This window comes from Stegodyphus dumicola, chromosome 2 (assembly GCF_044657685.1).
Source record: "Stegodyphus dumicola isolate Sdum_Otavi_A_Nest chromosome 2, ASM4465768v1".
NCBI lineage: Eukaryota > Metazoa > Arthropoda > Arachnida > Araneae > Eresidae > Stegodyphus > Stegodyphus dumicola.
Genome location: NC_140769.1, coordinates 156,548,864 through 156,566,749, shown reverse-complemented (window position 1 = coordinate 156,566,749; position 17,886 = coordinate 156,548,864). Strand labels below are relative to the sequence as shown.

The following is a 17,886-nucleotide window of genomic DNA, read 5'->3' as shown; positions in this document are numbered from 1 at the left end:
GGATATTGTAATACTGCACGAATATTTTAGCAAATTTAAGCATATTTGTTGTGCTAATAATAAATTTTTGTTCATTTTTCATCGGACTTATGCATTCATTTCGTAACGAACCCGTACGCACGAAACAGTATTTGTTTCTTGTGATATATGTGAATTGAAATGGTTTTAATGTTTCTATGCGGAACGCATAATTGTTTTTAAGTGCAATACATTAAAAAAAGGAAATACATTATTACTGGGAGTGTAGTATCAGCTATTTGTGAAAGATTTAATGTGTAGCTTGCAAAAGTTTTGTTTCTTAACAAACTGGGGGGTTAACTCTTTTAGTTGCAAATCTGTGTTCATTTCATGGAAACGTAATTAAAAACTTTACCAGCATAGCTGCCTATTTTACGCAGTTATAACATATCTAATATTTTTTTAAGTTCCCCTTGTATTTATACTGAAAACATTTGAGTTTTTAAAGCAGAATGTTTTATTTGTACATTTCACTTTTTAGGATTTCGTTATGTACCTTTTTTGGGTTAAGGTGGTAAATCTACGTTTACGTATATTTCACATAACGAGCCACTATTCAATAAAAGGATTTACACTAAGAGGTTTTAAAGGAATACAGTTTTTCCTACAATTCACCTCTTTTAATTATTATAAGTGGGAATCGAGCTGCAAAGAAAGTAAAAACTAGCTGTCCGTTTAAATTTTATTAGCAACACTACAAAGGATTAAATCGCGTGATGGAATTCTGAAGATGAAATAGTTTTTGAGTTTATCGTCTATGAGCTGACGTTTTTGAAAGCGATTAACGGTATTGTTTTTAAAAACGAAGGTTTTTACTGATCGCGCGTAGGCGATCAGACCTGGTGTTGTATTTCTCATCATACAGCGAGGATAAGTCTGGCAACAGCTGCAGGGAGAAAAACTTGGCAGTGCTGGAATGGCAACAGCGGATGATATTCTATAGATTTTAATATTTTGATTTTGAGTCGATGTTTTCCTTTGCGATATTATTGCGTTAAAACATTTGAGTTTTGGGTAAACGAAATGAATCCGCTGTCCCGCTGCGGATATTAGTAAAATATATTTAGAAAATTAGCTGCGTTGGAAAGGATGAAACCTTGTGTTTGAATTTTCGGTATTTTTCCTGCTAAAGTTGTGTCGAGTTCAGAATATTATGCCAGGCTTATTCACGCTGGTGCAGATAAGTACCAATTTTGTTATTGTGTTTATAGTGTATAACTTGCAAATATATGAATAGAATTCTATTAAATAAACATTTTAAATTCTGGAATGGTGTTTAAATTTTAGATGTAGAGTATTCACATTGTTATGTCGGAGTCAGTGGCAGTCAGGTGTAAAGTAAAATTGTTTTTGCTCCACGACATAACAAAATGGCGAGCCAGCCAGGATTGCGATCCTCATTCGAATGTGTTGGGATTATTATATTAATATAGTTGAGAAAGTATTGTGTTTGCTATATTATATTATTGTAGAAGTAAATATTAATTTAAGTGTTATTTGGAAACGTAATGCGTTTTATCGTCTGCAATGTTGAATTTCGTATTTGTATTCGAATTAGTTTCAATTTTCAATTGAAATGCATTCGCTAAATCGTCTGCAGTGTAAACGTAGAAAGGTTTATGCGTTAAATCTTCTGCTGTGATATTCAAAACAATTTTGTTTTGCTGTATTATGAATGTTAAGAAATATTGTTATTTATTTTATTATATTGAGTTATATTTTTGGAATTGCTGAGTAAAGACGTGTTTGAGGATTTATCGGATTGATGATAACATTACAGATTTTGAGTTTTAAGTGGGTCTGCATTTAAAGATAAAATGGATGCTGATATGTTGAAGAAAAAGCCTGCAACGGCACGCAGTGCCTTTACTAGGACGGCTAAGATTCTAAAAACCGAACTTTGTAAAGATGTTCAAGCAGATAGAGATGTATTGAAAGACAAAATTTTGAAGTTGCAGATGATAATTGCTGAGTTGAGATCTTGCGATTCAGAAATACTAGATTCAATGATTAAGGGAAAAGCCGCTGAAGGTGATCTGAAAACAGAGGTCATAGGCTGCGAAGAATATTCAGATGAGTTTATCACACTTAATCGTCGGGTGAAAGAGAATATAGATAATGCGGTTGACCGTAGTGTCAATACGAGTTCTAACACGGATAGTAGCATAAGTGCTTCTAATGGAAAACGGTACAAGTTGCCGAAAATTCAAATTAAAAAATTCGATGGACAATTATTAAGTTACCTTACATTTTGGGGTCAATTTAGAAGGATCCATGAGGATAAGGAGCTTAATGACGTTGACAAATTCCATTATTTAGCTCAATCAATGTTACCCGGAACTCGGGCTAGTGAGTTGATAGATAGTTATCCTTTAACGGCTGAAAATTACCCGAAAGCCATTTCTGCGTTTGAGGAGCGTTTTGGAAACAAGGAAATTTTAACTGAGATATATGTGAGGGAATTGTTAAAATTAATTATCCAAAATGTACGCTCACAAGGGAAAGATCGGTTGCCGCTAGTGTCACTGTTTGACAAAATCGAATCCCATCTCAGACCTCTAGAGTCTTTAGGCTTAGCCCTGGATACTAATGTTTCCTGGTTATATCCCATGGTCGAGTCTTGTCTGTCTGCTGAGATGCTTCGAGTATGGCAGAGAAGCGTTTTGTTCAGTAAAGAAGGATCACGTCTCACAAATCTCCTGGAATTTTTGCGTAAAGAGGTCGAAGGAGAGCAGAGAGTTAAACTAGCTAGATCTGGATTTGTAATTTCTTCTACTTCGCGCAATGAACATTCTAAAGTTAAGACCAAAAAAACAATCGCTAGCGCAGCAAGTCTAGTGGCTGTCAAAGAACAAAAATGTGATTTTTGCGGAAAATCTCACGAAAGCAAAGAATGTTTTACAGCTCGATGAGCTTAAAGAAAAGATTAGACAAATTAAGAGAATTAAAATGCTGCCTCCGCTGTCTTAAACCTGGGCATTTTGCGAAGAAGTGCCCACAGTTTATTCAATGCTATTTGTGTAGGCGATCTCACCCTATAATTTTATGCCCGGAGGTATCAGAAAACAATGCTGACAATAAGGAAAAACGAAACGAGTCAATAACGGTACAAAGTACAATGTCTTCTCCGTTATGTATGAATGAAGTCACTCTTATGACGTTAATGGTTGAAATAGTTGTAGGCACTGTAAAGAAGGTGGTCAGGTGCCTCTTGGATTGTGCCAACGATCTTACGTTTTACAATCCACAGCTGAAGTTTTAAATCTGAAAAGCACTTCCTCTGAAACTTTAACTCACGCGTTATTTGGCGGAACAAGGACTGAGTCAAAAATTCACAAGAGATATTCTATAGGTCTAAGCCTGGTTGGGAAAAACAAAGTGTGCCAATTTAGTTTTCTGGATCAAAATACCATTTGTGGAGGCATACCACGCATACCTAAAGGACCGTTATTGAAAATTAAAAAGACAGAATTTGGATTTCAGATGTCGGTGAGGGTCGCCCGGAAATGGAAATCCTCATAGGGAGTGATATTTATGGGCAAATACTTACTGGTGAAGTAATTCAGCTTGAGGGTGGTTTGACAGCCATAAATACTAAACTGGGATGGACGCTGTACGGGGAATCGAAAGGAACGATTATCCAAAGTTTTAAGGGTACCCCATCTATGTTAGTAACTAATCTTCTTATTCAAGACATGGAACCTTCCTTTATGTGGAAGTTAGAAACTATCGGCATTGCAGATGACGCGCAAAGCATTTCCAGGGTCGCAGAAGATCAAGCAGCGAAAGAGCAGTTTCTTAGGGGCCTTCGCAGAACCGGAATAGTAGATATTGCGTGAGTTTACCTTGGGCTCTAAAATTCCCTCCTGATATTCCCTCTAACTGGCATATTGCAGAAAAGAGGCTCTTTGCTACTACGAGAAAATTGAGAAAATTAAATAAATTTGATGAGTATAGTACAGTATTTAACGAATGGCTAGCGGAAGATGTCATAGAAATTGTCCCAAAATCAGTAAAGAATGACGGAGGGCATTATTTACCACACCATCCAGTAATAAAATTAGGTAGCCTCACTACCAAGATTAGGCCTGTATTCGATGCGTCGAGCAAAGTCGTTGGTAAATGATTGCTTTCGCTAAATGATTGCTTGATAGAAGGTCCAAACCTTGTAGAAGAAATCTCAGCCATTCTAATTCGGTTTAGGGAAAAGGCAATTGGTGTAACATCCGATATTAGGCGGGTCTTTTCACAGATTGAAGTAGAGCGTGAGGATCAAAAATACTTAAAGTTTTTGTGGTGGGTAAATAATAGAATTGAAGTGTTTCGTCACAAGAGGGTTGTTTTTGGGTTAACTAGTAGCCCCTATTTATTGGCAGCTGTGATTTCATTTCATTTGTCCCACGTTTCACCTGAATTCAAAGCTGTTGCGAATAAACTTGCCAAATCATTTTATGCTGACAATTGTGTCACGTCAGTCGATGATAACGAAGAGCTAAAGGTTTTTATGAGCCAGTCGATTACTATTATGGCAGAAGCCAAAATGGATCTTCGAATGTGGACTTTTAATCAATATGATGATCAAGAGCTAGCAGCTGAAGATAGCGATCCAGTCTCCGCAGTTCTAGGCTTGCAGTGGGACCGACGAGATGACAGCCTTACAATGTCCGTCCAAAGAGAAATCGTTAAAAGAGACTTATCAGAAAGGAGACTATTGTCTCTAATCCATGCTGTTTTTGATCCGCTAGGTTTCTTTGTGCCCGTCATATTACCTGCGAAATTAATTCTTCAAGAGGCTTGGGCAACAAAATCGACTTGGGATAAGCCATTACCGGATGAACTTCAAACAAGATTTGAGAGATGGTACGAAACGTTGCCTAGTCTTTCCAGCCTTAAATTACCTCGTCGCATGGGTCATGGAATTAAGGATTCATGGACTCTACACGTCTTTTGTGATGCCAGTCAAGCTGCTTATGCAACTGTCATTTACTTACGAAGTAAGGAAGAAGACAAAGTTTTCGTGAAATTCGTCATAGCAAAATCCCGGGTATCGCCCTTAAAGAAAATAACTATTCCGCGTTTGGAGTTGCTAGCCTGTATTCTAGGTGCACGCTTGGAAAGGTATACTGTTGAAACCCTGTGCTTAGTCGATGTCCCGATATATTACTGGACAGACGCTACTGTGGCTCTTAGCTGGATACAACAAGAGGAAAACTGGGGAGTATTTGTGAATAATAGAGTAAAGGAGATTCGGAAACTCTCGAAGCAGGAATGTTGGAGACATATCCCTGGGAAATTGAATCTGGCAGATGTGGCATCTCGTGGCTGTTGGTGGGAGGGCCCCGAATTTCTGAAAAGCTCTCCGAAAGAATGGCCAGACTTTGAGTTTACTCCAGACGAAAATTCTGTTGCAGCAGAAATTAAGAAGGAAGTAATTGTCAGTTTGAGTATAAAATTAGAAGATTCTGAGTGGTACAAACGTTTTTCGAGTTTTTCTAAAATAGATCGAGTATTCTGCTGGGTTCTACGCTTTACTAATAAACTCCTAAAGAAGCCCTCGTATTCTTCGGATACCTTAACAGTAGAAGAAAAAACTAACGCCGAAACATTTTTGTGGAGTTTAGAGCAAAGGAAGCACTTTCAAGAGCAAGGAGATTCCGTCCATGGATTAGTGGTAGTGAGAGACAACGACGGAGTCCTCAGAGTCAAAACTAAAATCATTGAACGTGATGATGAATTCTGCTTCCTTTATCCCTTGTTGCTTCCGTCCAAGCATTATTTAACTGAATGCCTCATAAGATAGTATCATGAAAAGAACTGTCATGCGGGAGTGAAGATATTAGCTGCTAAGTTAAGAGAGCGATACTAGATCATTTCGTCGAAACGTAATATAAGATCTTGCGTAAGTCGATGTGTAGTATGTAGGAGATTTACCGCTAAGGCTTTTTCTACCCCTCCGATCCAGTTACCCCTTGACAGAATAAGAGATTCGGCAGTCTTTGAAACAACTGGAGTCGATCTTTGTGGACCTTTACTTCTGGGACCAAAGAGTAAAGCTTGGATCGTCTTGTTCACCTGTGCCGTATACCGGGCAATTCACCTGCAGCCTGTCACCTCTCTGAGTACCGAAACGTTTCTACAGCCTCTAAGACGGTTCATTGCCAGACGAGGCCGTCCTGCGACAATGTATTCAGATAACGGAACCAATTTTACCGGAGCAGACAATGCTCTGAGATGCCTGGATTGGAGAAAAATCACAGAAAACGAGTGTTTTCCAATAAAATGGAAATTCACCCCCCTACGGCTGCGTGGTAGGGGGGATGGTGGGAGCGCTTAGTTCGTTCCACCAAGACTCTTCTTGTGCGAATTCTAGGAAGATCGTCGGTGAATTTCGAGGAGTTACTGACCGTCCTATGTGATGTTGAATCCACATTAAACAACCGTCCTTTAACATACATCTATGATAATTCGGAAGAGCTCGTACCTCTGACACCTTCCCTGTTTTTGCAAGACATAAAACAAGTGGGGGTACCAGATCTGGATTACATCGATTCCCAGAAACTGAATGTGCGTGTAAATTACTGCAATACGTTGAGACAAGAACTGAGAAGTCGCTTCCGCAAGGAATATCTGGCTCAACTAGTGCAGAAGGCAAGCCCTTCATGTCAAAACCTAAAGGTGGGGGATGTAGTCCTCATAGAACTAGACAATAAAAAACGTGTAATGTGGCCAATGGGCAAAATTGTAAAAATATTCAGTAGTAGAGATGGGGTTACCAGAGTGGTACAGGTAAAAACAAGCAGTGGATATTTGGTATGACCAATAAAAAAACTGTATCCACTAGAAGTTTCAACTACCAGTGATCCTGTGCTAACTTTGGCAACTGAAAACAGATCTAGCTACTGTAGACTCTTAAAACCAAGGACATGCTCTTAGACATAATGTACAATATAGACATTTTCGACTTATATCCTCTTTTCTTTAGCAATGACTTTAATTAGAAGTTTATTCTTTATTGATCTCATTTTAGTATGATCTGTCATATATATTGTATGTTAACCGAGTTTCTTTTATGTGTTTTCTAAACTAATACATAGTACTGTTTTGTTTTTATTCGTAATGTAAGAAAATTTTGTGCAATGTCTGATTTTGAGAAAATCAGGGTGGGAGGATGTTGTATTTCTCATCATACAGCGAGGATAAGTCTGGCAACAGTTGCAGGGAGAAAAACTTGGCAGTGCTGGAATGGCAACAGCGGATGATATTCTATAGATTTTAATATTTTGATTTTGAGTCGATGTTTTCCTTTGCGATATTATTGTGTTAAAACATTTGAGTTTTGGGTAAATGAAATGAATCCGCTGTCCCGCTGCGGATATTAGTAAAATATATTTAGAAAATTAGTTGCGTTGGAAAGAATGAAACCTTGTGTTTGAATTTGCGGTATTTTTCCTGCTAAAGTTGTGTCGAGTTCAGAATATTATGCCAGGCTTATTCACGCTGGTGCAAATAAGTACCAATTTTGTTATTGTGTTTATAGTGTATAACTTGCAAATATATGAATAGAATTCTATTAAATAAACATTTTAAATTCTGGAATGGTGTTTAAATTTTAGATGTAGAGTATTCACATTGCTATGTCGGAGCCAGTGGCAGTCAGGTGTAAAGTAAAATTGTTTTTGCTCCACGACATAACACCTGGACAGATATGACTAAATGAAATAAAACCTGATACTTGGAACCCGTGGGTGTGACTTTTGTTTTATGATAATGCATCAACCTCACCACTTTGGGGACTGGAGAAACTCAAAATAAGGTATTGTGAAAACTCTCATTTCTTCCTTTCTTTCAAAATAATGCTACTTCTGTTTCGTTTATAAAATGAATTTCTAAAATAACTCAAACATTTTAAAATTAATTACTGAAAAAATTGGAGTGAATGTGCCAGAAAATTCTAAAATGTTAAAAAAGCTGATATTAGAAAAATTCTTGAAAATTTGGATGTCTTCAAAAGGAATGTTGAATTTGTTCGTGCCATCGTCAAATCGATCGCCGAGGATCAGATGCCTAAAGTAATGAACACAAGATCGAAAGCCTTAAACTATCCCAAATTGAGAAATAGGTTGAACTAGAAAATTTAAAAATACAATCTTTATCTGGTGATAGAAGAAATGCGCATACTAGTATTGAAAATATAATAAAAAGTATTAAAACGCTTACAATCCCTGTTCCTCAGCGGTCAGAGGCATTGCATTTGTTTTTCATTTCACTAGAAAAAGCGTTGGCCACCAAAGAAGTTCCAAAAGGCTTACAAGCCAGGATACTATTCAACCCTTTGTTGCATCATATTCGCTCTAGTAGACAATTTAAATTTGTTTATTCCTCTGTAAATGCCTTAACAGATTCCATTCTTACCTTTATTCATTATATATTTTTAGAACTTTCAACTGTCGATCATAGATGGCTGTATAACATCACTAAGTAAATCATTGCTATTTGGAAAATGGCTGCTACTTCTGTTTCCAAGTTAGTACAATTTCTCATAGGAAATATTATATAATATTGCTTACATTTCCTTATACTGCCATTTTTTATTCATAATTAGTAATTTTAGACATTTTATTTTAAATGTCAGTTTGAGAAAATTGTGGAGTGTGTAGATATAGATCTACCGAAAAGAGTGAATTGAAACCCAAACGTACTGCTTATCGAGCCAAAACACCACTGGAAATGTTTATGTTTGGCAAGGAATTTCTAGAACATTTGACATTTGAATCCAATAGGTACAGGTTACAAAATCGTAGCAAAATGAATTCAATCACAATCGACGAAATGAAGGTATTTGGGGGGATCTGTATGAACATGCCACTTGTAGATTTACCATTTAGAAGATAGTAATGATCACTGCAAACAAGGTAGGAAATGATTTCAAATGCAATGACCGTAAATAGTTGGGAAGCGATTTGTTATGCATATACGTATATGCATGCTGTCCGCTGTAGTGAACAAACAAACTGTAGCAAGAATTTAAAATGAAATTTGAATAAAATAATTTTTTTGTTATTACTAAAGTTATTTTAAGTAGAAAAATACAAACATTTTCGTTTAACTTCTCTAGATTATTTGTATGCAACAAAGGGTTAATTTGATAGGGGTTAAAGCTAAATAATGTTTTAACGTCTGCAACTGAGAAAGAATTTTGGGATTACGGAAAGCTAGAAGAGTTGTTTTAGCTGAATTTGAACCGACAACAAGAGAGATTCTGAACACCTTTAAACATGTCCAACGCGCAGCAAACGCATGTTCAATTTGCATCGCGATTGATTGCAACATTCGAATACTATTATCAAATTAGGGGAACACAAAAGGACTTTAAAAATTTTGTAAGGTATTTCTCCCGCCTTCTTAGCATGCCTTCGTAGTGTAGTGTTTAGCACGCTCGACGCGTATTCGAGAGATCCGTGGTTCAAGCCACAGCGAGGGCATTGCTCATTTTTCATCTCACTTGTTTCGAAATAACCTAATGTCTCTACAGTGGCGTCCGAACGAAAGGGGTGGTGGATGATGATTCTCCTCACCCAAGATTTGGCGATTGGGTCCCTTAATCCCCAGTTGTCCTTTAAAAGGAAGAGTATGTAAGGTGAGCGAGTGAGCACCAGCAAGGAAGACCACTGACCTGGCTTTAGCCTCAGAGTGTGTTATCATCCTGGCAGAAACCATCTACTCTCTGCTCCACCTTGCTCCGGGAGCACAGCCGAATAAACGGCTAAGAGCCTCATAAAGTCTACATGTAAGCTTGAAAGTTGTTGTTCGGGGAAAGAGTATCCTGTTAGGAACTACTTAAAATTAAGCAAAGAAGCAATCAAAAGGCTGTTAAGATCGCTGTTAGAATAGACAGAATCTTGTGTTAGATAAAGTAAAGAAAGGAGGATTCTGCCTGAAACGTTAACTGCCGTGGATTTTCTGGACTTGCTAAATGTCTACATGCGGATGCTAATCCTGACACAACTGTCATATATTTATGAGGCTTTTTTAAAGTCGTTGGTCCTGCATAGAGGAAAAATGTAACCTATTAAATTATTGCACATATGATTAAAAAAAATCCTAGCGCCCAAACGTGATTTAATTCAGATTACTTTCCATGTGCCTCACTCTTATGTAAGAACATTTAAAAGTACAGAAAGTTGATCCCTAATATCTGCATACATAACACTTAAAAATGCATACATAATACATGAAAACTAAAACTAAAACTGATAAACATAATACATAAAACTGTTCCTTAAGTAATGCTATGTAGTTTAAATCCTAGCCAAGTACGAACTGACCTTCATAGTACATGCAGAGAAGTAATAAATACAGACTTGAGTACTTTAAAGTGAACATAAACAGAAAAGTACAGCACCATACTCAGTAAAACTGATATCTGATTCTAAACACTTGAATACATAATGCTAATACATAATTACAAAGAAACCCTTACCTACATTAATTCCATAGTTACTTTTGTCACCTTAGAACATGCACATAATTTATAAAAAACATAATTAAGCACTTAATGCTGATTACTAGGGATAGATTCAAACATACAATTGATCACATAAATACAGATATCTCTTCCCTAAAATTTACATAAAAAGTTGAATTTTTAATAAAATTAAGAAGGCAAAAATTCCGTACCAATAATAATATCATTCACAAACTTGAGGTGATAACATAAGTTGACCTTGCCCTTCTTGAACTACTTATCACAAATTTGTAATTTAAATACACGGTTAGTAAGTGTAGGAAAAACTTATTGCTGTTGAAGATTTTACTGGCTCAATCTGGTCTTGTGAGTCCTAGACCTTAAATAATATAAGCAGGTTGTTGCCATAGTCCTAATTATCTAAGTTATTCTTGTGTTGAGAGATCCGATGTGTGTGCCCCCGCATACTTATCAGATTGATTTAGTATGACTTGTACATTTTATGATTCAGAGCGCTAAGCACTTGTTTATTTCTGTTTGGGGACACTTATCGTCGTATTGGAGAATACTTTTCTCTGACTATGGCTGATTACTGCTTGTAGCTTTTTATTTGCTGTTTTGTTTGTTCTAATATTTGCCGCCCATTGTGGCCAGTAAGCTTGACTTGGCTTTCTTATACGGTATTGTGCCGTGTTTGTGCAATGGAAAACGTAGTGGTCTGGATCCCCCACCTCTCCACATTGACATCTTTCTGTGTCACTCAGGCTGAATCTATGCAGATAGGTCAGGAATGGGCCATGACTGTATAAAATTGTGTCTGACTACCACTATTGCAATTTAACTCTAGCGTTGTTTTTGGGAAGAACATATATGTTCTCCTTCCTGTATCCGCTGTGTCCCATCTGGCTTGTCATCTGTCTATCAATTGTTTTAGAGTGATCTTTTTGAGATAGGACCTAGGTAATTTATGTACCAGTTCTGTTCTTGAGACCTCCTTTGCCGCTTCTTTTGCCAGGGTGTCTGCTTCCTCATTGCCTTTTATGCCCACGTGAGCCAGAACCCACGTAAGGCATGGCCTTTCTGAGGGCAGAAGACTGAGGAGGATTTTTCTAAGTTCTTGGACATACTGGCTTCTGCTTTTGTAACCTTTGATTGCGTCAAGGCTAGATGCAGAATCACTGTAAATAGTAATTTGGGTAAGTCTGTTCATCTTCACATAATTAATGGCTGCTTTAAGTGCTGCCAGCTCAGCTTGGAATACTGAGTTCCTACTGCCAAGTCTTCTCTTCCATTTTTACACAACCGTATCACCTTTTAAAACGCAGAAGGCACTGCCAGTACCCGTCTCGGTTTTTGAGCCATCTGTAAATATAGCTGTGTGATTATCTTTAGGTGTCACATAGTGGCCTAGAATACACGTTTTTAGATGTGTTTCAGCCGGATGTCCAAGGTATTTCTCCCGCCTTCTTAGCACGCCTTCGTAGTGTAGTGGTGAGCACTCTCGACGCGTATTCGGTCAGTGGTTCGATTCTTGGCGAGTGCATTGCTCAATTTTCATCTCTCCTGCTTCGAAATAACCTAATTACAAGTTCTATGATTTAATTTCTGCGCTTTTAAAACGAAAGAACACATAGGTTTTCTCGAGGTGAAAATATGGTTTAATCCAACCCAGTTAGAGCGAGAATGTGATTTATATTTCCAATCCCAAGAAAAACCACTGTCTGAAGTACATAACCCTAAATGTCAGTATAAAGAATCGAAAGTACCAGGTGTTCAAAACCAAACTATTAACATGACACATTCTTTCCAAATAAACATCAAAGTGATGTGATTCCGCTGGCACCTTAGAGATCATGTTATGTTTGCTGCAAAAGGAGCAAAAGTTTTCATTTCGCAAGGGATTGCGTAAAGGGTTCAAAAAAACAAACCGAATCAAATAAGGAAACGGAAAAAGAAAACAAAACTAGTGTTAATATCAGTTTTATTCAAGATATGCAACTGATATTTTAGTAGAAAAAATAATATTTCTTCTCCTTTTATACTCGATTTTATATTTTAATATCCGAGAGATTGCGTCGTATCGTTAATTAAAAATGATTTTCAGATATAATAACTGAAATATACTTTCAAATTATGTTTCAGTTATTTACTTATTGCATCTCTTTCATCAGTAAATAGTTGGCATAACGATAAATATCCGTAAATTAACATGGAAGATAATGACATTTCGTTTTGGAATTAGTTTTTAAATAATCTATCTGTAAGTTAAAATTTATTCTCTAAAACATGATTTTTAGAGAGACATTTCCTCGTTTAATTTATCCTAGTTCAATATCTGAAACTAAAACTGTACCCCACATCTTGTTAAATCTAATACCCCATATCTTGTTAAATTAGCCAACAAAAGCACGCTCTTAAATATCTTCATAACTCTGTTTTGCTACTTGCGATGTCTGCTAGAGGGATTTATGTGGAGTTTGAAGGAATATCGACAGAAGTCGCAATATTTGTGATCTGACAAAAAACGCGATAATTTAACTTATAGTAAGTAATTTCGCCTCGAAGCTTAGAAAAGAACGAATTTGATATATTGTTCAGAAATCAGTTCTTTTGCATTCAGGCTTACATCTATTAGGTTTCACATTTTTATTTCCCTCAAATAAATTTTTAAAAGCACATTTTAGCGCAAATCATCTCGCCTTGAAGTTTCCTAAAATCTATATTTAGTACACTTTTATTTTGTAGTTTATAATTTAAAAATCTTGTGAATAATTTTTTTTCACATTTTCCAGCATAATTAGGCTTTAATAACATATTTTCCAGAATGTCCTTTCGTTTAAACAGTTACTGTTTACTTTTAATTATAACTTATGTAAAACTCAAACTATTAAGTTTTATTAAGTAACTTTAACTATTAAGTAATATTTAACTTCCTTATAAATCTGTAAGAAATCATTCTGAAACAGAAATTATTGAATCTGAATTGAAATTGAATTAAATCATCAAAAGCATCATTTGTTTCCAGTTAAATAAATTTGGCTTTCAAAGTTTTTGTATTATTTTCTTTTTTAGCATTTTAGTAAAATAATGACATTTTTAAAGAGCAAACATTGAAAAATAATTATATAACAAATTTACCTCTTTTTTCAGGTATGAGTAACATCTCTTATAATTTTCTGCACCTCCTATATAAAAAATAAACATTTTATAATTCGAAAGCATTAGAAAATGTCTATTAATTTTTCAAAAATGAAATTTACCACAGTATAACATTAAATTGCTAAATGAATGCATGGAATTCAAAATTGGAACTATGATTATTTTCTTGCTCCCCTTTTCACCATAATTTTAATCTTAATAAGTTTTCTGGAGTCAAATATTTTTCTTGTTCTGTTGCCCTTAAGTATAAATTTCTAGAGACATTAGGTATTTTTTTGGAAGCATGAAAGATGAAAAATGAACAACGCCCTCGCCGGGAATCGAACCACGGACCTCTGGAATACGCGGCCAGGGTGCAGACCACTACACTATGAAGGCATGCTAAGAAGGCGAGAGAAATACCTTATAAATTCATCTGAAATATTTTCCTGTGCTGTATGTATGTAATAAAAATTATTTTTAATCCAGAGTCTTGTAATTTTCTTTGGATATACCAAGAGTAAAAATTCGCTGTGCGCAATAGCAGTGAACTTCCTCTTCAGCCCTGGCCCATCGGTAGCCGAGTCGTAATAATGCTGAACACTGTTACTTCGGTTTGGGGTTCGAATCCCAACAAAATCCCGACGAAAGATTGGCTGAACTGGCGTTTTCGTAGTTTTTCCCATGTGTAACGAGCATATGAGCAATCCCTTGGAAAATCTTCTACGAAGGTATCCCTCCCCTTGCACAGATAGTCCTCGAATGCTTTGCCATAATTAAATAAACCAAACCCATTTTCAGCGCTTCTCAGGCATCGGTAGATTTTAACGCAGAAAACGAGTCTACTGCCAACCGTAATTTGCAGACACGTGGCTGCGTCATCTTAATGTGGTTTCAAACCCAAAATCTTCCAAGTAAAAATATTTAGGTTAAGCAAGTTCCGAATCTTTCATATCTTAGCAAATTCTTTAGGACTCCTTAAAAAATGGAGGTGAGAATCAATTCTAAGAGAGAAATGAATTATTCACATCGTTATTCTATCAATGATATATCAACAAATCGGCTTCCAGCCTTTAAGCAATCTCAGGAGGAAAATGTCGTAGTCCTTTAAACGCACTTTTTGAGTGTCCAGTTTTTAACAGGGCCAGTCTACGCTGAAAGTCAAATATCTAGATTTCTGTGAAACAGACAGACAGATAAAGCTATCGAGAGTATAGTCATTGTTATCTCCCTTCTGCAGCGACCGATTTCGTTATCTGTCCTGGCTTTTGAAGTCACAAGTGCTTGCTTCAACAGTGGCAGAAAAGTTGCAACAAGCTACAGTAAGTAGGCGTCCTCATCAACTAGCGCGGAAAGTTAGAACAGAACTGCAAAGTGAAAAATCCTCTCACTCAATTTTTGACGAGTCCCTGTTTTATCTGCGCCTGAGTACAGTGACTCAAACGTCTGAGAACAAGGTGAAGTGAGCAATTGTGATCGTTATAGATATGAATGTCTTAATACACGACATCACTATTAAGCACCAACTCCTGAATACTGGATAGTGAGGGTAGGCAACACATTTTCGAATAAAGCTGTGTAGTTTGGTATTAAAAGAGTTATTAACTACTGTAGCTTCATATTTGCAAAAACGTTTACGTCTCCAATAAGGAATATAACTGCTCTTTGAATCATATCAATATTTTCTTCTGTTACAGATATTACAATGACACCACGTATCTAATTTATGATATATTACGTTTTAACATTTTCAAGAACTTTTTCTATCTACCCTATCACTCTATCAGTATTTTAATATATAGCGCAAGAGACTACTATATGGGGGGGGTGTAAGAAACAGCTCATACAAGAGTCTAAAAACTTCTTTTATTTCTGCAGGGCCAAATTGTGTGCTAAAATCAGCAAAATTGGCGACTGGTAGTATTTTTACGCGTGTGATAAGTGAATAGTTATGCAATAAAAAATAGCAGTTTCAATCAAGAAATTGTAAATTTCATTTAAAAGTATTAACACTTTTCAAAGTATTCTTAAAACTTTCTTCCTTTTTTTCAGCTTCAATTTAAGATGCTATTTGAAAGATTAGTCCACCAACTTACACTGGGGATGGCTACCATCAGCCTATAGGTTGCCAATCGGCATCAGTTTAATTTATTTTAATAGACTGTGTAGTATAAGTTTAAACACTTGCAGTGTAATAATTTTTGTTAGCTTTTGCAACATTATTTTAATTCGTAAAAAATCTTCCTGAGCCATGTATTCTGTCCCTATTACAAAAATCTTGTGGATTTTTTTAGTTTATCTTAATAAAATACCTTATACTCACTATATCAATTATTCCAGGATATAGTTGATTATCAAAGAATCACAAGATAGAACAGCTGCAAATTTTAATATGGCATGAACAAATTTAATAACTGATACATCGTCCATTTAACACAATTAAGCGTTTAAGTACACTCTTCTCTATTTAACACAGTTTTATTAAAGAATTAAAAGTTAGAGTAACTATGAGATATTTATTTAATAAGTCAAAGAATTTGCTCAAGTCAGATAGAACACAAATCAAAATTAATAGTCTTTAGAAACATCTAAATGCAAGTGTTTTATAAGTTTTAAGTATGTTTAGGCTTACCTATTAGGCAATATTACTAGGATTATATTAAAAAAAAAAGTAACATGGCTGAAAAAGAATAAAGCTCAACTACAAACGCAGCTACAAAATTTTTAAGACTTCTGCATCAGAACGTTGGTAGAATGCCCTTTCGCCAATATATTGTCTGAAGTCGTTTGTTTTTGACGCTGGCGAGATTTATTATGCAAAAGTGGCGCTAATTTATTCTAACAATAATAATCTAATGAATATATAAATTATTTTTAAATACGAATTATCGTTAAATCGAGGAATTATTCTAATTCAAATTTAAACAGAATATACATATGTATTATAAAATAATAATATTAATTTTTATTTAATAATCTTTTATAGTTTAAACATACATGTAAGAAACACAAATATGTTCACAAAGATAACATTCCCCAAAATTTGTATGTTTCGTTACAGTACCAATGAAAGCAAATTTTAAATCCATCATGTTAAATCAAATATCACTATACCAAGATTAGATTTTGCTTATTACAGAAGATAAAATATAGTATCTCGTATAAAAAAATTTAAATTGGTAACATACCTTCACATTCACATATTTGCCGCAACATACATAAGAAAATTTCTTTTTCTTCTTCAGTCTGTAACATTACGTTGGAGAACATTTCTGTAAAATATAATAGTGCAATAAAATACAGACAATTCCCAAACCGAGACATGACTGCAATGGGTTAATTTTTGCCATACAACTGTTTTTAATGTCTGCTTTCTTGTTTAACCGAAAAGACTGCGTAAATAATACACCACTATTTTCATAAGCCCTATAGAATAAAATATAAAAGCAGTGAAATATATAATAGTTATTTTTACTTCACTGAAGTACATAAATGATGCTTTGTTCCTCTTTTTTACAAGAAGTATTATGCTTGAAAAGTTTGTGAATAAATTTAAGCTCTTATAATGCATTTATTTTAACTTGCAACAATACAAGACACCAGATTTCGTGAAAACGTCCGTCATTTCATTTCAAGTACGTCATAATAAAAGAGGAAAATTGGAAATTTAATGTTTTTACCATATTTGTACGCAACTTTTATTAGTTTAATTAGAATTTATTCTATATTCTTAGCTTTATATATTATTCCATAGTTTTATTACAGAATGCAGTCGTGATGTTTACTTTATAAATATATTAAGTTGCATTATATTCAAACAGAAATAGGCTTTTTTAGCCCAAAGGGGAAATTTGCCCCCAAAGGGCTACTAATTTCATTTTCGCATTTTGCGTTGGTTCACTATAAAAGTCTGAATCACTTTTCAAATAGTTACCACCAAATATTAGAGCCCTACATTATATTTAAAGAAATTAAATAATGAAGAATCTACATGAATGTATGTATTTTTCTAGCACTGGGAAAAAACAACAGTAACTAGAAACATCAAATTATGAATAACATAGTCCTTCACTAGGGTATGGTTATCTGGAATTTAGAATTTTGAAATGTTTCTTTACTTAAATGTTTTTTTAATTTAGAATTTGGAATTTGTTTTATGATATATTTCATATCTCGTAAACCTCTAGGGAATATCTGGTTAACAAACTCAACGATTTCAAAGCGAACACTGTACGAAAAATAACACTTTTATCTCTAGAGCGCAA

At 35.3% G+C, this 17,886-nt stretch overlaps 1 protein-coding gene across 4 annotated transcripts in view; it reads right to left on the bottom strand.

Annotated features, from left to right (window-relative positions):
* LOC118197301 (uncharacterized) overlaps window positions 1–17,886 on the bottom strand; it is an 86,742-nt gene that overhangs the window by 56,806 nt on the left and 12,050 nt on the right. For all 4 annotated transcript variants that reach the window (XM_035368798.2, XM_035368796.2, XM_085811360.1 and 1 more), the window contains exons 2-3: window positions 16,810–16,893; window positions 13,622–13,668 (exon numbers count right to left, since the gene is read on the bottom strand). In XM_035368798.2, the coding sequence (XP_035224689.1) occupies window positions 13,622–13,668; window positions 16,810–16,891 (129 nt within the window). In that variant the 5' untranslated portion in view covers window positions 16,892–16,893. The remainder of the gene's footprint in view (window positions 1–13,621; window positions 13,669–16,809; window positions 16,894–17,886) is intronic.